General features: G+C 35.2%; 2 protein-coding genes and 1 long non-coding RNA gene across 3 annotated transcripts; all 3 read right to left on the bottom strand.

Annotated features, from left to right (window-relative positions):
* Positions 1-284: 284 nt before the first annotated feature.
* On the bottom strand, positions 285-1,847 carry LOC123656908 (protein FAM234A). The gene has a single exon (XM_045592521.1). It carries the CDS (start codon positions 1,724-1,726, stop codon positions 386-388), a length of 1,341 nt encoding a protein of 446 aa, XP_045448477.1. The 5' UTR covers positions 1,727-1,847; the 3' UTR covers positions 285-385.
* A 7,359-nt stretch (positions 1,848-9,206) lies between these two features.
* On the bottom strand, positions 9,207-13,854 carry LOC123656888 (suppressor of cytokine signaling 2-like). Its single transcript, XM_045592504.1, has 4 exons — positions 13,744-13,854; positions 12,878-13,185; positions 12,185-12,330; positions 9,207-10,872 (listed from the first exon to the last, which is right to left on the bottom strand). Exons 1-4 carry the CDS (start codon positions 13,820-13,822, stop codon positions 10,545-10,547), a joined length of 861 nt encoding a protein of 286 aa, XP_045448460.1. The 5' UTR covers positions 13,823-13,854; the 3' UTR covers positions 9,207-10,544.
* A 2,992-nt stretch (positions 13,855-16,846) lies between these two features.
* On the bottom strand, positions 16,847-18,178 carry LOC123657074. The gene is made up of 3 exons (XR_006743649.1): positions 18,088-18,178; positions 17,736-17,910; positions 16,847-17,112 (listed from the first exon to the last, which is right to left on the bottom strand). It is a non-coding gene; the product is annotated as an uncharacterized LOC123657074 (long non-coding RNA).
* Between the last annotated feature and the right edge of the window lie 6,288 nt (positions 18,179-24,466).

Genomic DNA, 24,466 nt, shown 5'->3' on the forward strand with positions numbered 1-24,466 from the left:
AATATGATATTAACTCATGAGATTGATCTCCATCTAAATCAGCAATAACTAGAGATTTCTCTTGATATTCTAAATCTGGCTGACATGTTGGTAAAGGTGTCCCTGAATCAATAGAACCCCGGACACATATTTGTACAATATCAGTTTGACTCACATTTACATGCACATATGTTTGAAGATTATCAAATGACACTAATACAATTCGCTCCGAGATATCATGTGCTGTGAAATTAGCATACTTGATAAACGATGATATAGAAGCAACATTTATTGTTGGACGATAATAAAATATGTCGTATGGATTTTTTGGACTCTCATTTGGAACATTATACCTCACTTCATCAATTTTCAGTGCACCCTTTGCGAGGTGTGCACTGTTCCACTGTCATAATTTTAAGACGAAGCCCCTTATAGAGTTGGCAAAGGCAAATGAACTAGGTTTCATAGCATACACATGATTAGCAGAATACTCCCAACTGACGTTTGTTGTTCCATTTTTTTCCAGCAACAATTTCAAGTTAACTCTGCACGAGTTTGGGCAGTCACCAGAATTTTCGACAATAAGTTTTCCAGGTCCATTAGCATAAATTTCCCAGTTATTAGCAGTACTCATACTCTTTTTCAAACTTACATTTACTCTTTTTGAAACTGAAGATATTATGAAAGAGTGATTAACAGATTGGTCTGTCTTCATTAGCTTTTTATATAAAGTGGGATACGTAATCTGCCTCACAGCTTCTGATGTGCCATTCTTACAGATATATGTGATAGAGTCAGATTCCTTTAATAATTTAATCAGTAAACAATCATGGACTGTCATAGGATCGCCAATGATATTGCCCGTTGCTCCAGATATTATGAGCAGTGAATTATGATTGGCATTAGGATACATAGTTGCCACAGTCATGAGATCATTAATTTTATCCTTATCTATATCTTTAATGACAATTGGGAAGTCTATAGCCACGATATTGCTGAAAACTTTACCTTGTTTAAGAACATACCAGTAATACGTTCCTGATAAAGGGTTGAGCGCAGCTAGCAGACCCTCTGAGCCTGACACAATGCAATCTTTTTGTTTATCACGATTCACATCAATGAGGTGACAGTCTATCTCGGTCGGTATTCTAGTTTCCCGTGTATACCAGCCAACTTTACCAGTATTACCAACAATCAACAACACTCCATTCACATTATCTATGTTGCTTTTTTCATCTTTCATGTGATTTCCACGATAAATAAATATAAGGTTTTTCGTATTAGGAATGGCACCGTCTACGACTTGAACTGCTCCGGATAACTCGATTTCATCGTAAGGGATTTCCCAGCTGGTTGTTTTATCTTGCCACTCATTATTAGCACAACTGCCGACATCCGAACACGGTATTCCCCAAAGAAATATAATTATAGTAAGTATGCAAACAAAAATCGACGCGAAGAACGCACAGCGCCGCGAAAAAGACATTTTATTCGACATATCGGACTGTAAGAAACTCACGTTATCCATAGTACTTTCCACTGTTTTTTCATTTGAATTATACTCGTCCATGTCACTCATACTGTAATTTTTAGATGACAACAATCCACTGTTATAATCCAAATTATTACACTTTTCCAAAGCTTTGATGTGTACGGCATTTTCTAACTTCTGATCATCTTCAGACTCTGAGTCCGAAAGTATTTGCTTCAGTGGTGCATAGGTACCGCCGTTACCATTCGCTGACATGGCTATTATCAAATTGCTCTAAAATATGCCTTACATTTCTTATTTTGTAATAAATAATTCAAAAATATTGATATAAATAAAATCAATATTCAATGACGGATTCACAGATTAAGTATTAGGTAGTTACTATTAGGGATATTCCGATACTAATAAATACGAGTAGGTACTCGATACTTTTGATTCGATACCAAGTATTTATTGTATCGAATCAATTTTGCGATACATAATCGGTATCGAAACAAAAATACTTGGTATCGAATCGAATCAGCAAAACAACCGAATACAATAAAAAAAAACGAGAACGCATCATACAGAACTAAGAGAGCAAAAACGAAGCAAAAACAGTCAGCTAATCAGGTTACCGAGTTACCGGTATTCGTCGCGTGGCGGCGTGAGTGACGCGTTGTCTCGCGCTGGGCTAGCCGAATTCGTCCGACTTCAGCCGAGCCCGCCCGAGCCAAAAGCGAGAGAAGAAAACACCCGCACCCGCTCGCAATTTGCGAGAAATTGCGAGCGGGCGAGAATGGCGAGATGATTTGCGAGTCGCAAGAAGAATTTATAATAAATAAATAGTTTTTTTCGTCTCAATTTTGTTTAAATTATTATCCTTCAACGTTCATTGAAAGCACCCTCAAAATAATAAAATAAAAGTTCCAAAAAGTATCGATATCAGTAAGTATCGATACTTGAGGAGTACTTATTTGTGTAGTATCGAAAAAAGATTTGAGTATTATCGAAATGAGTAAGTATCGATACTTAGGTGGTATCGGAAAATCCCTAGTTACTATATAGGTTACTACGTAAGACCAACGATTTTACTCTTTGGACCAACGTAAGACGGTTAACGGATAGATGGGTCACGCTGCGCCGATTGCCGAATCTCGAATAGGGAGGGACACGAAAAAAGTAGCGATACTTTGTGATATCGAGTGCATTTCCATTCGATACCGATACTTTTGTACTTAATACTTTGCATTTGATACTTTTACTCAATGAGTACTTTTTGGCAGGTATCGTACCGAAAGATTTAAATAGGTAATATTACCCTATTTTTGTTGGTCGACTGGAATTTGTACGATAATTTGAAGAGACGACTTTTTTTTTGTCGTCGACTGAAATTTGAAAACAGTTGTTCAGTATTGGGATAATTTGAGACGATGATCTTTTTTTTCGGAAGTCGAAGATCAATACTTCTAGGTATCGAGTACTCTTATGTTTGTACCCGATAACTAAAAGTATCGATACTTTTGTTTTTATACTTTTTTAATACTTTCTAATCACGAATGACACTTGTTCTAAAAGACGCGTGCCACAAGCGACCTAAGCGACCGCAACGTCCGCAACGCCCTTTCTATCGTTCCTATGGTATGGAGTATGGAGCTATGCGTTCCACCTAAAGCCCGTGGTCGTCGCAAGCGATCGCTCGACGTCATAGATTGTCACTGTTCGCGACCACATTACATCCACTTCACCCACAAAATATAGGTAAGTCAGAGTTGGCTTTCAAGATGATGATTGATTGGTTTAATGGCTTTCAGTTGTGCCAGAGAAGCACGGTTGATTCCGCCAATGTCACGTAGAGTGGAGAACACACGTAAGAGATTGATTGATCGGTGCAGTTGAGATAACAGTCTCAATTTAATTTTGAAAATAGGCAAAATAGTAAGACTTTCATTGTTACACCTTAACCTAAAACAACACAAACATTTAATGTTAAACTAAGACAACTGCTGTTAGTAACTAAACTATTACAAACTAATTACTCGCCAAAAGACTCGACCACCAGAGCAGGCTGTGTTTCGAAATGGCTACAGCACCATAAACCACATCCATACTGTTCGGCAGATTATTCAAAAGACAGAAAAATATAATCAACCGCTGTGTATGGCATTTGTGGACTACGAGAAAGCCTTCGACTCTGTCGAGACCTGGGCTGTCCTGGACTCTCTGCAGAGATGTCATATCGACTGGCGATATATCGAGGTACTGAAGTGTATATACGACGTGGCGACGATGACCGTTCATGTCCAGGACCAGAGAACAAGACCTATTTCCCTCCGGCGTGGGGTAAGACAGGGAGATGTAGTATCACCGACACTGTTTACCACTGCGCTGGAGGATGTCTTTAAAACCTTGGATTGGGGGGAACGAGGCATATCAACGTCAACGGTGAATTCATCTCTCACCTTCGTTTCGCCGACGATATTGTCATCTTTGCGGAGACGTTGGATGAGTTGGGCCAAATGCTGGCCGGCCTAAACGTGTTCTCCCGACGTGTCTCTGTATGAACTTGGACAAAACGAAATTTATGTTTAACAACCAAGTCATACCGAGACCGGTATCAGTCGATGGTACCCTTCTCGAAGTTGTTCAGGGTTATATTTACCTAGGCCACACTATCCAACTAATAGGCCGCAACAATTTCGAAAAGGAAGCCGATAGGAGGATTTGGTTGGGCTGGGCGGCGTTTGGCAGGCTTCGCCGAATCTTCACTTCGAAGATTCCGCAATGCTTGAAGACAATAGTCTTCAAGCAATGGGTCCTGCCTGTGTTAACATACGGAGCCGAGATATGGACACTGACGAAGGGACTGGTCCACAAGCTTAAAGTCGCTCAACGAGCAATGGAACGGACTAAGCTTGGGGTTTCTCTCAAAAATAGGATTAAAAATGAGACTATCCGCGAAAGAACGAAAGTAACCGACATATCCCACAGAATTAGGAAGTTGAAGTGGCAGTGGGCCGGTCATCTGTGTTGCAGGACCGATAGACGTTGGAGCAAACGGGTCCTGGAGTGGAGACCGCGTCTTGGCAAACGCAGTATGAGACGTCCTTCGGCCCGTTGGACCGACGATCTACGTAAGATTGCCGGTGTAGAGGATGTCTGACGTGAACTTGGGGAGGCCTATGTCCAGCAGTGGACTGCAATAGGCAGAACTGACTGACTGATATAACTATATGCATGTGAAAATCTCAATTCTTTTGGAATCACAAACAGATACTTTAATTTTATTTATATGTATTTTATATTATAAAAATGAGTCGCTGAATGTGTTGCTAAGCGCAAAACTCGAGAACGGTTGGACCGTTATCTCTAATTCTTTTTTTAAAATGTTCCTTGAAGTACGAGGATGGTTCTTAAGGAGAGAAAAATTCTAAAAAAAAAAAATTTAAATTTCCTGAAAAAGTCTAAAAACAACACTTTTCTATACTCCCATACAAAAGATTTGTGATAATACTTAGAAGTCAATTTGAACTAAATATAATTATGATAACTATATATAAAAATGAGTCGCTGAATGTGTTGCTAAGCGCAAAACTCGAGAACGGTTGGACCGATTTCTCTAATTCTTTTTTTAAATGTTCCTTGAAGTACGAGGATGGTTCATAAGGAGAGAAAAATTCTAAAAAAAAAAAATTTTAAATTTCCTGAAAAAGTCTAAAAACAACACTTTTCTATACTCCCATACAAAAGATTTGTGATAATACTTAAAAATCAATTTGAACTAAATATATAATAACTATATATATCTCTTATATATAACTAGCGACCCGCTCCGGCTTCACACGGGTATAAAATATAATTATAGCCTATGTCATTCACTGAAAAAATGATTAAAATCGATCCAGTAGTTTTGATTTATTCATTACTGCCCGTGGCCCGCACGCGTTAACTTAGAGTAAAAGCCGGCTGGAACCGTCGCAAACGCTACGTACCGCGATTTTTAAATCTGTAATATCTTCGAAAATATTCATTTAAATCATATGCTGTAAAAGGCCATATAGATCTATATTAAATAAAAAACATATTTAAGGTATTTAATTGGATAAGGATTAATGCTGTATTGGTTAAAATCGCTTCGAAAATTAGCCATTATTTGTCATAAAAAGTAAATGACAAAAAAATGTTATTGTGGGATATCCATAAGAGATAGGTATATACCATCGCGGAGTTTTCTGTAGACCTTTTCAATGTGTACAATACTTAGTACATTATTTTGATAAATCTCGTAGGGTTCAGCCTGCGTTTGCAATTTAAGCGAAAAAAAAATTATTATTTACGACATAACATTAGAAAACTCAAAAATAACAGTATTTCTCCACTATTTAATGGATGTTATTATACATGTAAATCTTCCTCTTGAATCAATCTATCTATTAAAAAAAACCGCATCAAAATCCGTTGCGTAGTTTTAAAGATCTAAGCGTACATACATATGCAGGGACAGAAAAAGCGACTTTGTTTTATACTATGTAGTGAAAATGAATCGCAAAATGTGTTGGTAAGCGCATAACTCAACAACGCCTAGACTAATTTTACCAATTCTTTCTTTTAAATGTTTATTGAAGTCCAAGAATGGTTTTTATGGCGAGAAAAATTCGAATAATTTCCAGAAAAACCCTAAAAACATGCCTTTTCTTTTCCCACAAAAACGTTTTCTAACTAAAATATAGAGTCAATTTCAACTTTATTGCTATTCAATAAAGTTCATATTAGGGCGCATTTTAGGTAAGTTATTAATGATTAAATTGATCTTAATTGTAGACCGCATTTTAATTTTACATACAGTAAAAATGATATTAACTAGCTATTTCACATTACATAAAATGTTCTTGCGGGGGCGTTAACAATGGAAAATTCCCGTTTTTAAACTATCGACTCCAAATTTGTTACGAATTTCCTTTATGTGATGTAGAAATGATCAATGAGCGAATTTTAGAATAACTCATCCCCAATAAGGATTGCGCGGATGAGCGTTAACAATAAAAATTTTAAATGTATGTAACTCCGAAACTACTGAACCAATTTTTATCAAATTTTGTACGCATCTATAATTTGGTCCAACTTGGGAGATAGGGTAGTTTTTATCTCAATCGGACCTGGTAGGTGGCGCTGCTATCTGTATGTAGCTCCGAAACTACAAAACCAATTTTTATCAAGTTTTGTAAGCATCTTTAATTTTGTCTGACTTGGAAGATATGGTAGTTTTTATCTCAATTGGACCCGGTAGGTGACGCTGCTATCTGTATGTAGCTCCGAAACTACAAAACCAATTTTTATCAAGTTTTGTAAGCATCTGTAATTTTGTCTGACTTGGAAGATATGGTAGTTTTTATCTCAATTGGACCCGGTAGGTGGCGCTGCTATCTGTATGTAGCTCCGAAACTACAAAACCAATTTTTATCAAGTTTTGTAAGCATCTGTAATTTTGTCTGACTTGGAAGATATGATAGTTTTTATCTCAATTGGACCCGGTAGGTAGCGCTGCTATCTGTATGTAGCTCCGAAACTACTGAATCCATTTTTATCAAATTTTGTACGCATCTATAATTTGGTCCAACTTAGGAGAAAGGGGAGTTTTTATCTCAATCGGACCCGGTAGGTGGCGCTGCTATAGGTCTGTAACTCCGAGACTACAAAACCAATTTTTATCAAGTTTTGTAAGTATCTGTAATTTTGTCTAACTTGGAAGATATGGTAGTTTTTATCTCAATAGGACCCGGTAGGTGGCGCTGCTATCTGTATGTAGCTCCGAAACTACTGAATCAATTTTTATCAAATTTTGTAAGCATCTGTAATTTGGTCTAACTTGGGAGATAGGGTAGTTATCTCAAATGGACCCGGTAGGTGGCGCTGCTATCGGCATGTAAGCTATCAAATTTGGAAGCTGTTTTCCGGGCAGGACAACGTCTGCCGGGTCCGCTAGTAGAGTATAGATTTATGTGCACATTCTGCTGTGGTTACGGCAGTAAAAACTATAACTATCCCCTCTGTACCCGTGCGTGGGTGTCGTAAGAGGCGACTAAGGGATAACACAGTTCCATTACTACCTTGGAACTTAAAAAGCCGACCAATGGCGGGATAACCATCCAACTGCTGGCTTTGAAATACACAGACCGAAGACGGGCATCAGCGTCTTCGGTGCGACAAAGCCAGCTCTGCGGTCACCAACCCGCCTGCTCAGCGTGGTGACTGAGGGCAAAACACATGAGTTAGCGCCAGACATTATGGCCTAACTTGGGGAGGCCTGTGTCCAGCAGTGGACTGCGATAGGCTGAAGTGATGATTATTTATTAAATATTACAAGCTTGTGAACTTTAGCCAACTATATTTTATACACTGTGATCGGATGTGTGACAAGACCTATCATTAATTATTAATTGACCATAGATCATTCAACTGTCTTGAAAATGGATTGACTATATTCAACGATTCTTTTTTCTCAAACCCACTTCCTAAATTAAATTAGGAGCGACAAAGCCAGCCCTGATGAAAGGACTGATGGGATGATAGCTGGAAGGGAAGAATCCTGGGCTTGCCAGGTTTGGGTATACTTATCACGTTGGCTTTTTTCCACTGATCCGGGGACGAGCAACCGGCCAGAAAGGCGATGTCAATCATAACGAACATCATGATAAGCTATAGGGGTAGGCGTTTTAACCTTTTGTTGGTGATTCGGGCGGGCCTGGGAACGTTTCGACGGATGACGGTGAAACCGCCCTGCGTTCGACGTCAAGGTCCTCCATTGAGAGGTATCCAGTATCGCACGGCTCAACGCTTGGAGCATTGGCGCTCCAGACTACTCACAAGGCACTCGGCCTTATCCGTATAGTTGCTCGTGAATATAAATATCCTTTAAATTCACAAGCAACGAACAAAATGATCATTCTTTCTATGCCATGATACGTAGGTTTTTTTGTTGTATTATTATTATTATTATTATTATACTAGTAGAGCTCACTGTACCGTGAGAAACCGACATTCCTAAAAACCACACAATAAAATTAAATAAATATTACGATCTAACAAACGAACTTAACAAAAATGGTTATGTGGTTAATTTATACGCGGTAGAAGTAGGAGCGAGAGGTATAACAGCAAAATCTCTTTATAATTTTCTGAAAGAACTTGGCCTGTCAAGAACTGTAGTAGCCAGCAAGTTCTATTTTAGAATGTGTCTAAAGCTGCACTAACAGGTTCCTACCAAATTTGGCTAGGCAGGGCGGGAAATTCGAGCAGTGAAGGTGAGTGTTGATGTGCATCTCAAAGGGGGCCTCCTCTTAAACCTACACCCAGGTCGCAAGTCCTGGGAACTGCTCCGAGGTTCTCCTTCTGCCACACGATGGACCCGGCACCCGCACGGTGAATCCATGGAATGCTAAGAAGTTTGTCTCCCCCTCTGTGTTACTTAATAACTTTTTACTGGGTGTATCGAATTGGATTCTTTTTTTAATCGAAAGATGATACTTGTCATGTTATCCTATTCAAATTAGATCGAAATCTGGGGAACACTTTTCGAATTATCTCTGATAGTGCATATTTACTTGACTATTTTTTCGTCTACCTACGTTGTATTACTTGTCGATGATATTAAAGTTGGTTTTTATTTGTTTGCGAGCAAACATAATTATCTGTTACTTGGTTAAACAGTCATGCAAATATTAACTTAAGGTAAAAAAAATGGAAGTAAAACAAGAAGTAAAGGCAGAATGTATATTTTTTGTATATAAATTATTTGCAGTTCTTTTTTATGCATAAATCTAAGAACAAACACATTCCTATTATGTCTCAATTAATTGGTGTTTTGTGTCTTACATATGGTATAAAAATTAATTTGAATTTACATATAATTGTTAATTTAACAAAATACTTCAAAATTAAACATATGCCGGCTCAATGAGGCTGTTACCAATTATATTTCACATTTGCATAATTATATTATTTTTGCTACAAAATATTTGTGAAACGTAAAATTTATCTGAGATTATTTAAGATACACAATACATTCTACATTAGTGTATGTCACTAGCCAATTCCCTAAACACTACACTAAGCAACCATTATATGGTTATACATTTTAAATTGTTAATTATAATAATTTTAACACTAATTAGAATTAAAAATAAATAGGGAAAAAAAAACTATTTACATACTCAGCCTCAAGATATCTGTTATAAGTTTCATGACTGTATTCAAATCTTTAGATGGCACATATTGATATTACAATGGTTCAAAGAAAATATTAATATTAGTTGAAATTTTCCTCCTTTTATCAGTAATGAATTTTACCTTTTTTAACAAATAATCAAAAAACATTTTGAAAATAAATTATCCTTAGAAACCACAACATTTTCAAGATTCATTTCAATTATTATTAACTTTATCTTAAATAGGAACAAAAAATAAAATATATGTAAGTATCAATGATTAAGCTAATTTTATTAGTTGAGAAATAAATAATATAGCGATACAAAATAGTGTGATGATATCTTAATATAATGGACAAGATTGGGCATTTATGGACATTGCTTACTGAAATAAAGATGCTGTTACAACAAGATAAATTCTGTGATTAGAATTAGTGATATACAGATTAATTCATAGATGCTCAAGGAATTCAGTCTTGCATTACATTCAAATCATCTCTATATACAGATTACAGACCGTTTACACACTTAACACAACATCTGCGTAAATATTTCACTAAATACCATAGTTGAGTCCCATATTCAATACTTACAAATAATACAGAAGTTACAATTTAACTATTAGAAAATAATTGTTTATTAGTTTCATAAAGGAGCCTGCCCTTTACATCTAGCATCCTGTACTAGGTGTTGCATTAATGCAGATTTGTACAATAAACACAGTTTTAATACATCCTGTATACTCTATGTTGCACTACTCTCATATTGCCGTTACTATTAGCACAGTCATTTTATTTCCATTATATATTTGCTCTAATATCCTAATATCTTCACTAGGCATCACTTTGACGCGATTGAACTACATAAAGACTAAAGAACAGATCCAAACGTTACATCGAGAATGGATATTCGCCGAGATAGTCTATTAGAATGGGGGGTAAAGGTAAAAGCCTATGTTTAGGGGCACGCCATAATTTTGGTGTCAGTGGGTTTGAGTCCAGTACTTTATGAATTGCTAATCGGGCTGCGTGAAGTAGAGTTGGTGGTGCTTTCTTAAGAGGTGTTCTGAGAAGAACTGGAGAGTGTGGGCATCCTTCACGATCTACCCACACGGTACCAGCGGGTCCCCGGTCGCCGGCGCGAGCGTAATGTTGCACGAGCTCCACAACGCATCGAAACCGGGGCATGTATTTGGCAAGTGGGAGATCACAATCTAACCTGTACATAAAAAAATATATATTTTACATGTAGAATCATAATTTGTACTTAAGTCCAGTGTATTATACAAATGTGTAGTTATATTTTTAATATTTTTTTATGACGTCATAAAGAATTTTTAAATTTTATGTTTCTTTGTTTAAGTTGTAAGTCACTCAAGTTGCACATTAATGGTTTGAAAACATTTTAGCAATTTTTTTCACAAATTAACGCGGGTGAAGCCGGGGTACACGGCAAGTAGAATATAAATTATGACACTATCCCTGAGGTCAACTAATTTAACCCAGAACCACCATACTCGGAAGAATGATGACACACATTTTGTACTGAGTGCATGAGAAAACATGAATCAAACAATTATTATCTAATACTTGTAAGTCGTTTCATAAACAGGAATTACTCTGAATGTAATGAAACAAACAACTACCCGTAAAGTATTTCATTAAATGTTTATAATTACTATTTTATGAATTAAGTATATTAATTGAAATATAGTTTCTTACTAATCTTTTTACAATATTATAACAAAAAATTAACATAATTTAAAAATACTTTTTAATTTTCTTTGAGGTCAAATTTAAATAGTTTATAATATAGAAATTTACATAATAATAAAACAATGGGACAGTCCTCCCGTGAACGTGGTTGCTAAAAAGTATCCAAAACGTCGGGCATCTCAAAACTTAATAAACCACGATAAAATCCGTAAAAGTTGTTTTGTTATATTGAGTGAAATTCACATAAACATTAGAAAAGAAATTAATATTTTAGGTGATCTATTAAGAAACTTTGACAGTTAAATGTTTATAATTTCTAAGAATATTAAAATATTGATCATTAAAAAATATGTGACTTATCTGTGTGTGATACTTTTAATAAGTAGCTAAAATTTGTTAGGCGCCAAGATTATCATAATTTATTGTGAAACAAGATAAGATAATGTCACGATAACACAAATAATACACCAAGTTTGACATACACTTATTAGAACTTTTACTATAAGATTAATGTACATACTTTTCTATAAGATTCTTATACATTGTATATTTTTCTTGTATTCATTTCTTACATATAATTCATTCAAATTTTATAAATTATGGAAACGATGACAAATTACAAGAATCTTATTGAATATAAGGATTATATTAAATGCTGGTAATAGGAATCATTGTAGAGTACACTCATAGAATTTGTGGTGTTATCATTATTGACTAAAAACAATACAAAAAATTACATCTTATGGTTAATAAGAAATATTACATACTAAGTAATTATTAATATACTAAGTAATTATTTATATATTATTGCTTACCTAAAGTAGCCATGCTCATAATGTAGCCTCACAGACGTTGGACCTCTCTCTGTTTGTACCGATAGAGAAAATATGAAATTTCTGTCACCGGAATCTCTAATCAGAAAAGTTCCCACGCTTGCATCTTTAAGTAAGTTTCTAGCCCCCTGTAAGTAAGAAAATTGCAATTAAAAATTTGCATTGTAAGATAATTTAGTTAAGACATTAGTAATCAATTAAATACAGCAGTAAATTGCTTCAAAATCATTAAAATCATCTATACATAAATAAAATGGTAGGAAAGTCAAAACTGTACATTGAATATTTTTTTAAAAGAATACTTGGGGTGTGATCTACAATCGATACGTCTGTATGTATGTCCGAGATAAACTCAAAAAGTACTGCATGGATTTACTTGAAATTTGGCACGAATATTATTAAGAAGTCGGGTTAACATATAGGCTACATATTATCACACTATCACCTACAGGGAACGAGCAGTGAACCTTTATTTCTTCAACGCATTCTGTAACAATGTGTAATCTAACGACGCATATTTGAATGTTGTTGTTATTATTCTAATAACCATGTCATAAGCTAGCTTCACACTATAAATTAAGACATTCTGTAGTATATTTAGTATCAGCATTGCACCCTTGCGAAGCCGGGGTGGGTCGCTAGTATTATATATTTTAATAAGACAAAATTACAAACCTGCCAGTCTAAGTTTCCATAGTACCATCCAGATAGCCTTAATGCTCTCAGTGTATCAGCCAACCTTCTTAATTCGTCATTATAAGGGGAAGGTATTAATGGTGAAGGAGGTGTATATAAGGGAGAGTGTGGCAAGTACGTTGGCTGAAGAGTGAAGGGTGATGTGACAGGTATGATGGTTGTCACAGCACTCTGTGCATGCGCTTTAGAACATGCCACTGAGACTCTGAGCTCATGACTGCAGTTCGGACAACACGCAACACCCGCTGGCCAACTGTTGAGTGGCACCCCCACTTCCACACACGCATCTATAACAATAAAACAAAATAATTTAGTTATACTATTATGATAAATTTGATCCTTATCAAATTGAGGCATTACATTTTACATTTTATTTATTTTTGGAATTATTATTATTATTATTATTATTCTATCAAATTTAATCCTTTTTAGCATTAATTTGTACTTATGTACTAGTCTTGTATTAACAAGACTAGTACGCACTAATATAAAATTCTTATATTTAGTAATAAATCATAACTAATTGTTAACAAGTACGTTTTAGAAATATTTAACTAAAAATGCAAAAAAATATATTTATTTCGGTCTTTATAGACTTAAGAGAAATTTAGTTTATATAAATCTTAACTTATAAATAACCTTCATTTTTAACAATGAAAAATCATACGTGAAACCTCAAGCATTCACTGTCACGAGACCCGAATGAAAACGATATGATTGAAACAAAAATAGAATTGTATTGTTTTACGTTTTGTTATATTCTACGAACGTGAATGATGAACGAATATACATATATTTATATTTACACTTTAATAATATTGAAATAACTCTCTCTATGAACTCACTTTTCTGTAATAACTTCGTAGCTATAACAGTCGTGTTTAAGGAACACGGTATCGCTTCCCGTCTGTCAATCAAGCACATTTTACGTTCACTTTTCGGTGAACTACTATACGGTCCACCACCCTTGTGTTCGGAGGCCACGGTTTTATCACTTTACGAAAATAATGACACTAAAAACTAGCACAAACAGGTCCACTAAAGTATTTTATTTTATCACTTTGTACTTTTATAGTTTATGTCACTTAAACGTTTGTGAGAATTAATCAAACTACCAACACTTTCTAAACATCGTTTCCGTCCAAAATTCATGACATTAGTGTTGTAACTCTTGTCGAATATCGATAAACGATGTTTGAATAAATCTTTACTAGCACTTATAAATAATTATTGGTTTTAAACAAACGAATAGTTTAAATACTTTTAATCGACGCGTCACTACTCCAAGACGATGTAACGAACACTACAAATACAAACTACACAGTGCTCAAGCGGAGGACGAGCGAACGTGTACACGAAAAAGTGGGGAGGATGTGTGATGTACGCTGGAGGACGACGACGAGCGAACGGCCGCGACACCAGAGTGAAACGAAACTCGAACGTTCACTATTTCTGAGAATTCGTTCACTAACCAACAACAATTATCCAGTTATCTAGTCGTTTGCTTGCTATCTTCATTGAATTGTATTATTTATTTGTACGTAGCACACGATTCTGCGTAACCTTACATTCATGTTTATTCTACTCAATTCATTCTGCTTATTAATGAATAATGCCTATTGTACGTATAAAGAGAAAATTAGGACTAAATTGTATTTCGGCTACGTAAATATCTACATTAATAACATAATATGCAAGAAGATTTAACAGTCGCAGTTAGAAATGACAATTTTGTGTTAAATTTTATGAAAATGCGTTAAAAGATATAACTAAAAGTGTATAGTATAGCCAAAAAAAGAGTAGCTTCGACCTAAATACATTAGGTAATGCGTGACCTGGTTACAAGAGTGGGTTCACTCCACTGTAACTGTGCGTGCAGCTCTAGTCACGAATGTTTCCTTGAAATGCTATTACTTTTCACGATTTCTATCATTATAGCTCAATATCTGTTTTAGAGAAATCAAACTATAACCCTATCTACATCTATCTGCAGTATATTTTATTCATAATTTTAAAGCAAATCAAATTTCAATGTTTTCGACTTCATAATAACTAACAGTTGAAGTTGATACTACGATGGTTTGCTAAGCTTAAGATTGGTGTGTAAGTAGTATGCAAGTAATAACAAGTAATTATTTTCCTAGATACTACATCTACTTTTCACATCTCTTAAGGTTGTTCGGACATAAATGCACTAACTTATAAAGATTAAAAGCTATTATTTTTTATGTTATCAATTACTATCACATACGTCTAAATTAATTTGGAATAGATCTAACAAAGGGTTATCGTAAAATAAATTATTTAAAAATTGAAATTTAGCATGTAGAGAATTTTGACGCCGCGTTGGCGCAACGGTTACAGCCATGGATTGTACCTGTTGCGCTGGCGGTTGCGGGTTCGATCCCCGCACATGACAAACATTTGTATTGGCCATACAGGTGTTTCCCGTGGTCTGGGTGTTTGTGCAGTCCTTGTGGGTGGTCCTCGGGAGAGCACGTTAAGCCGTCGCTCCCGGTTGTTATCATGTACATCTGATAGCGATCGTTACTCATAGTAGGGAATATGCCAACCCGCATTGGAGCAGCGTGCTGGATTGAGCTCTGATCCTTCTACATGGGGAAAGAGATGCTCCGCAGTGGGATATTACAGCCTGAACCGTATAAGCAAAAATATTGTAATATCAAGAATTTAGTATTACTCATAATGTTTTTAAAGTTGTAAACATTGAATTTGCGTCTAATTTTTATTTCAATTACAGTTATGGTTTTTTATTACTAGTGTACAAACGTAATGAGTACGGCTAGATTTATTAAAAATTGATAGAGGTAGTAGTTTATTTATGTAAACTTGCATTTTTGTGTTCTTTAATAAAACCAGTATCCCAGATTCAGCTTAAAAGTTTCGAAACAGATATGCCATTTCGAAACTCTACAGCATACAGGTATACAATTCATTTTAGTAAATTCGAACGCGCCATACAGAGCGACCCATACAGGAAAGTACCACGGGGCCAAGCCTGACCCAGGCTTGGCCCAACTATGTAAAACTCTGGGCCAAGCCTGCAAGCCAGGCTTGTCCCAGTATTGGTAGAAGTCTGGGATGATAACGATGGCCCAAGCCTGGGCCAGGCTTGGTCGCCGGGACTGGGCCAGGCATGGTCACCAGGACTGGGCGAGGCTTGATCGCCAGGACTGGGCCAAGCCTGCAAGCCAGGCTTGTCCCAGTATTGGTAGAGGTCTGGGATGATAACGATGGGCCAGGCCTGGGCCAGGCTTGGTCGCCGGGACTGGGCCAGGCTAGGTTGCCGGGACTGGGCCAGGCTTGGTTGTCGAAACTGGGCCAGACTTGTAAGCCAGGCTTGGTCCAGTCTTGGTAGAAGTCTGGAATGATAACGATGGGCCAGGCTTGGGTGCCGGTACTGGGCCAGGTTTGGTTACCGGGACTGGGCCAAGTTTGGTTGCCGGGATTGAGCCGGGCTTGGCCCAGTCTTGGTAGAAGTCTGGAAGGATAACGATGGGCCAGGCTTGGGTGCCGGGACTTGACCAGGGTTGGTTGCCGGGACCGGGCCTGACTTGGTTGGCAAGATCGGGCCATGCCTAATTCCCAGGACTAGGCCATGCTTTATTGCCAATATTAGACCTCGCTTAACTGCTATTACAGCCCAAAAAATTAAATGCCGAATATTTTCCATTTATAAAAAAATGGGATTAATAATTGTAAACAGATGTTGATAGTAACTATATTTTTATTATAATGATGCACTAGTTAAATTACATTAAAATACTTCACTGACTGTAATTAACAATACGATATAAATCATCATCATATATATTAATATAAATAATGCTTGTTCTACCGGTGACAACCTATAATTTTTCAATCTTTTGCTAACAATATTTTAATAATTTGTAAATCTTTGTGAATAATATTTGGATAGTTTTTAAATACCAAAGGTTTGCGTTTTTCCTCGTTATCTTTTAAAGATTTATAAAACTACAAATGTCGCAATGTCTTTGTATGGCAAGGCGTCACCGATAATATTCCAAGCTCTTTGTTTACTCGGTGCATCTCCTGACTGCTGGACGACTTCTAATATTTTTTTAACTTGTTGTCCAATGGTGTAATTGACGCTTTTTTTTTACTTGAGACATTTCAGTGCAAATAATACGCTGCAAATATTTCGCAAGATGTTCGTAGGTAGTTTGTGATGCCTGGAAATTATACAATAAATGATCGTGGTAATATGTATTATTTTAAAATTAAAAATGTATAATATTTTCGTACAATAATTGACCAGTGCTTTTAGCCTTTGATAATGGTAAAAAGTGAAAAAAAAAAAACATTATAGTAGTATATAACCGTTTTTTATTTCTTTACTTTTTACGTGAAATTATAGCTCACTAACGAAGAGATTTTAAGCAATACAGTATTAACCCTTATCCAATTAAGCACCTTAAATAGGTTATGCATTTAATATAGATCAATATGGCCCTCAGCTCACAGCATGTAATTTAAATGAATAGTTTCGAAGATATTACAAATTTAAAATGCAGGGATATAGCGGTTGCGGCGGTACCGGCCGGGCGGCGCGGGCGCGTGCCCGTAAATAATAATAAAAGTAATAGCGACCACACCAACTTTGTTATAAGCCGAGGTGCGACCTCCTAAGGTGCCTGCTCTAGGAGACACCCTAAAATTTAGGGTGTCTCCTAGAGCAGGCATTAGGTAGGTCCTAGGTCATTTAGGGCCTAAATGATAAATTTTGAGGTTATAAGAAAAAAGTGTAAATAAAAAATGTATATATCTTTTTATTACCTACAACTTTGCCATTTACCTTATTTCCGTAAGACTTGTAGTTTAGCCAGAAATCGACATAAGCCGTTTTTATCCCCATAACCCCTCACTTCCCGACATTTATTTTTCCTTTCATTTTCGTTGTATTCTCTTTCTTTTCCAATGGGTTTCATCCTACTATAATTTTTTAGGTTTCAAAAGCTAAATGTACTGGTCTATAAGTAAATATAATAATAACAATATTAATAAAAACAACAACAACATAATCCTTAATTATTAATATGTTTGTTCAATGTCAATTTGTAATTATCATGTGTAATTTCTAAAACGCGTATCATTTTTCAATTATTATTACATGATAACTAATTCAGGAAATATTAAGTAAGTAATACCTTTAGGTTCCATTATACTTTCACACGCAGCTTCATCGCTCTTATCAGGTTCCTTCTAAATTGTCGTTGGAAGGAATTACTACAAGAGCATAGGCTCAGCTTAGATCAATCATAGATTCACTCTCAGTGCTCTCAACATCATTTGTTTTAAAGGATTTTTTAATCGGCGTGATCCTTGATTATAATCCTCTGAAACGCCAATAAATTATGTTACTACACGATTACTACTACACCGAGCACCATTACTTTTATTATTAGAATTGAAATTCAATAACATTAGCGAAAACAAATTTACGTTGTACAATTTAAAACTTCTAAAAGATTAAATTCGATTTTGATATCTATTAAAAGGTTAATTACAATGTATTGTCTCGAGATAATTTTAATACTATAAATAAAATAATTAATGTGCGTAAATACTCACTAGCTTAGCTGATAATCTGATTGGTTATTTTAACCATGTCATGAAATGCACGATTTCAAGTTCAACCCATTTATTCAGACCTTTTGTCTTCATCTTTTTTTGGTGGCCACAAACTTAGTTTAACAATTTAAATTTATTTATAACAATTTCCGTCATTATACAAGTAAAAAAATGTTAATAATAACCTAAAAGAAATTAAAAACGTTGAGTGAAGCAAGCACGTTGCTCGACTGATTCAACACAACAGTAGCGTAGCGTATGTCGCAGCAAATATTATGAAAAAATATGGCTGTCGTTTCACCGTTTGCGCAGGTACTATTGTAGACAAAAGTGCTAAGGCAAATGCTCCACGAACCTCTGCGGTTGCCCGTGAAATTCAAAATATATTATAAAATATATACTAGTATAAGTTTGTCAGCAAATGAATAATTGAATCGTGTATTAATAATAAAGAAACTCTCGATTATTATTTTCTTTTGAAAAATATGTAAAGACATCAAAAATCACATATATTATATTATATTATTTGTATTATTTTTTTATTGTACTCCTACACACTACACATTCTTGCACATACCAAGGTTGACTGGTAGAAAATGCATTAGCGTTAAGCCCGCCTTTTGTACACATTTGTTTTAGTGTATTTATTGTACAATAATTAATTTAAATAAATAAACAAATAAATCATTCTTCTCTCGTCTTAAAGTTGGCTGAAGTTGATGCATTATTTTGACACAAAATTAAACGTTAATAAAATAGACAAACGAATCCATTTCGTTCGTTATTGTACTCTAGGGCACGAGAAGCGTGTGCGAGGGTGGAGAGGGACGCAAGGCGACAGTGCGCGCTTACGCAGACCCGAAAATCTGTTACTACGCAAGGTTTTGCGCATTCAAGGTCAAACACGACGCGACACGTGAACAGTTGCTTTGCTACTTGCTACACTTTCTATTGTCTCCGTGTATAGACATATTTATATTGAGCATATCAATTTACGGCTTCTAGTAATTCTTAAATAATAATAATAAAGAAAAATAAACGTGTCTGACTGACTGTAACAATTAATATTTTTTTTCTATCAATTAAAAATTAAATCATTTCAGTATTTTAAATTATACAGTTAATTTATTTAGCTCATAGTTAAATTGTAGATTATCAATTTATGGAAAAAAACTCAATTTAAAGTTTTAAATAATTATATTAAGTTTTGAAGTAATTAAGACGTGAAAACTATTTTATCGATTACTTGGCAAATAAACTTAAATATGTACAACAATAGTCTAATATTATATTACTTTTATTTATTCTTATAATGCTCATATATCTATTTTAATATATTATAAGTTACAAAGCTTTGTTTTTATTTTTATAATATTATATATATATATATATATATATATATATATATATATATATATATATATATATATATATCGGTTCAGGTTTATTTCTTACACACATATTAATAGTTCCGACATTCCTTTTTTGTTTTCATTTTTTATTTAGTTTTTACTTTAATTAACATTCCACAACAATAAGTATTTAATACTAGGTTGTTTTGTTTCGGATCTTCCAAAACTTTATTTTTTCAATTAAATTATTTTTTCATATAGTTTCATACGACACAAACTCAACAATAGAATATACAACTTTATCTGTTCGCGCAACAGGTATTCGTAATCTACTATAAGCTATGATGACACGAGTTTCAAAACTATATTTTTATTTTTATAATGTTTGATTCGCATACTTATTTAATTCATTAGTTCTTAAAGTTCTATATAAAACAACAAACAAATATAACAATAGTCTTTCTTTATTTTAAAATTATTCCTTTTTTTCGGTTACATTATTAACCTTTTTACATTGCTTGGTGTTGTAAACATTTATTATTCGAATTTCGTTACAATGTGTTTTGGTCCAAAGTTGGGTATTCATTGGCATGGCCGAGGCTAGTTTAACCAGTCTTGACCCACGCTTGGATCTCCAATGAATAGCCAAGACTAGGTTAGCCAGTGTTGGCCCAAGGTTGGCTGATCATTGGCATGGCCGAGGCTGGGTTAACCAGTCTTGGCCCACGCTTGGATCTCCAATGAATGGCCAAGGTTAGGTTAGCCAGTCTTGGTTTAAGGTTGGGTGATCATTGGCATGGCTGAGGCTGGGTTAACCAGTCTTGGCCCACGCTTGGATCTCCAATGAATGGCCAAGGCTGGGTTAGCCAGTCTTGGCCCAAGGATGGGTGATCATTGGCATGGTCGAGGGTGGGTTAACCAGTCTTGGCCCACGCTTGGATCTCCAATGAATGGCCAAGGCTGGGTAACCCAGTCTTGGGCCAAGGCTGGGTAACCCAGTCTTGGGCCAAGGTTGGGTGATCATTGGCATGGCCGAGGCTGGGTTAACCAGTCTTGGCCCACGCTTGGATCTCCAATGAATGGCCAAGGCTGGGTTAGCCAGTCTTGGCCCAAGGATGGGTGATCATTGGCATGGCCGAGGGTGGTTTAACCAGTCTTGGCCCACGCTTGGATCTCCAATGAATGGCCAGGGCTGGGTTAGCTAGTCTTGGCCCAAGGATGGGTGATCATTGGCATGGCCGAGGGTGGGTTAACCAGTCTTGGCCCACGCTTGGATCTCCAATGAATGGCCAAGGCTGGGTAACCCAGTCTTGGGCCAAGGTTGGGTGATCATTGGTATGGCCGAGGCTGGGTCAGCCAGTCTTGGCCCAAGGTTGGATAATCATTGGCATGGCCGAGGCTGGGTTAAGCAGCCTGGCCCAGGCATGGGCCAATACTGGTACGCCGAAGCTAGGTTTCCCAGTACTGGCCCAAGCCTGGCCCCTTTGTCAACTCTGGGGGTTTCCTGCTTGGGGAGTTCCCCGTATTGCGATTATATTTGACATTCTGAGAAACCCCTACCTGCGAGTAGCTTTCACAGCCATGAGCCATCTGCCGTCTGCCTTATGCACATTTGACACACAGCTGCCCAATCTTTTGTGCAGATTCAATTTATAATAATTGTTCTTAAAACCAATAACTCAGTGTATAGCTTTGTTAACATACTTTTCAAAAGATATGCGAATATCGTGATTGTAGATTACGTATCTATGATTCAAATATTAATTCGTTTAGATGATAATAATTTCACGTAAACGACGATGAGGTCATTAATAATTTTGAACTATTGCTTAATTTAATATCAGCATTGTATAATTTAAGTTTTTATTGTTTAGCGCTTTTTGTATTTTTTTAAAGTACTTTTAATTTTTTTTAAATATTTCATTTCTTAAACACGTCTGTTCTTTAAATATGTTTTGTTAATTAAAAAAAATATCTTGAGTGTAATCATTCGCACATTAGCTTTTATAGATACGAGTATGAAGGTTGCAGGTGTATTTTTTGTAAGTAAAACTTAATTTCATAAATTCTACACAGGATTTAAATGAAAATAAATATTTAAACAATAGATATAATAAAACACGCATAGTATTTTACTATGAACTAGCGACCTGCCCCGGCTTCGAAAGGGTACAATGCCGATACTAAATATACTACAGAATCTCTTTATATACAACGTTCACAGCTTTTTTATCATTAGACAATACAAACCTATTTTCTTTTTAATGCCGACTTATCATGGACTTTTTAAACTAAATTTAATAAAACTTAGTTAATTTTCGCCTCCAGAAATACTTGTACACATTTATAAGGTCACCCTGGTTCACAGAACTCTTCGTACTCCGATTTATATTTCTCAGAGCGTACCGTTGTTCTCAGTACCTCTTCAACCGAGAGGGTCAGACGATGAGTATACCATTCTCAGAATTAATTCCGATAATTGTTAAGTATATTACAAGACGGAACAAGTGTATGTTGGAACTATTACGTAGGAACTAGTTGTATTGTTCGAAAGGTTTTGCTTGAATGAGCATAAGCTCACCGTACTCACTGGGCTATCCAGGTATTGTCTAGTATATAATCTCTCTAGCCTAGCATATATAACTTATAATATTAAAACTGATAATTATGTTAAAGAACAATATTTTTTTTCATGTGAATATTTTTTAAAAGCTGTCTGAAAGAGAGTGATCTAATAACAATAAAATCTTCTGTACTTAGGTATTATTTCTATATATAGTAATCATAGTTCAACTAAACTATGATTGATCGAATAATTGACTCAGCCTGTAACAGCCCACTGCTGGGCATAGGCCTCTTTCTCCATGTGGGAGAAGGCTCGGAATATAATCCACCACGCTGCTCCACTGCGAGTTGGCAGATACTCGTATATTACCTACTTTGAATAAGAGATTGCTATCATGTATCTATGATAACAACCGGGACCGATAGCTTATGCTTTCCGGGCCGCGGTGGGTCTTCCACGCTGGACCATGATGATTACCTACATACTTACAAGAAGTAAAAAAAAATTCTGCTAGTTTCCGGTGTCGTTCACCGTTTCTATCAAAGCGTCCTATCTCCAACTATATTTGTAAGTTTTTTACTATATATTAGGTAAAAGGTTATAAAGCAAAGGGGCAAAGACTTACCGTGAATCTGATTAGAATAGCTTACATTGAAATGGATGACTAATTTGATTATACTTACAAAATTATTATAAACAGTCTATTACACAATTATTTATTCAATAACATTGTTTCGCTTTGCCTCGGCGTGTTCGCGCTTGTGATGGTTTTGTGCTATAATGATTGATTCTAGGAACAATGTCTATGGTGTAAATAAGGTAGATGAACCGGTCGGCAAATAGATATAAATACAGTATGCCTTTTATGTATATCACATTAATTATATAATTGTTATGTGTTACAAGTAATACTTTGAAAAAATTGTGGTAGTAAATAATACACTCGTAATAGTTCGCCGTAATCATTACTGTTAATTGTTTTTTGTTTTTCTTTTCGTATAAGATAACACTACGAAGAGTTGTTTTTTTACAATAATATTAACAATTATATTAAGTTTTCTAATTTATTGGGAAAATCTTTTTTCATATAACTGATCGCATAACAAACACTTTACTTATTTTGTAAAAAATATATAAAAAGCCAATAAAAAATAAATATTAATCACTAAGTAGTCAATTGGTATAAAAAAAATCAGAAAGATATCTAGATATTATATTTGAGATAATGTTATCACTGAAATCATTATGAAGTCATCTTCATATTATTTTCGTTGTATGTTTATTCGCGTCAATTGTTAAGATTATTTTATTTTGATTTTTTTTGGTTTTTTTTTTTTTTTTTTTTTTTTTTTATAAATAAATAAATAAATAATAAATAAATAAATAGTTACACAAAACACACACGGTCGTCTGTTACTAAAGTAAGCAACTTAATGCTTGTGTTATAGGTTACAGCCGACTGGTATATAACTACATATTAATATTAATATTTAATTATATAAATAATTAATATTTTTGGTTTATAACGATATACATTATGATTAAATCGCGTGTGCGATTAAATATATTTATATGATGAATGACAAATCAGAGAGTAGATGTAAGAGCAGAATATAGAGGACAGCGTCTCCATCGGAATCCTTTGTTTACGGAATCTAAAAAGGAAGGAACAAAAGGAATTATTATATCCTCCATAAACAATCAACAAAAAATTAAACTTTTTTGTTAAAATTTTAACAAAAGATCATAACTTTTTTTAACTGATACTTAGAAGGATACGCCTACGCTTTCAAGAATATCTATTATTCTATACTTGGCATTGTTACTAAGCACAATTCTTAAAATTCTCTTCGTAATGACTGTACCGTTCTGAGAATAATATTCGTTACTATTTGCTTTCTTAAAACTAAACAAAAGTAATATTGTAGGTGTTAATTTCACGCACTCCCAATACTCGGAAAATGATTAATAAACGTTACTTCGTTATATGACAGCGAATGTCCCGAGAATCGATAACGAAAATCAGTCGAGTGTTAA

Source organism: Melitaea cinxia, chromosome 10 (genome assembly GCF_905220565.1).
Source record: "Melitaea cinxia chromosome 10, ilMelCinx1.1, whole genome shotgun sequence".
NCBI lineage: Eukaryota > Metazoa > Arthropoda > Insecta > Lepidoptera > Nymphalidae > Melitaea > Melitaea cinxia.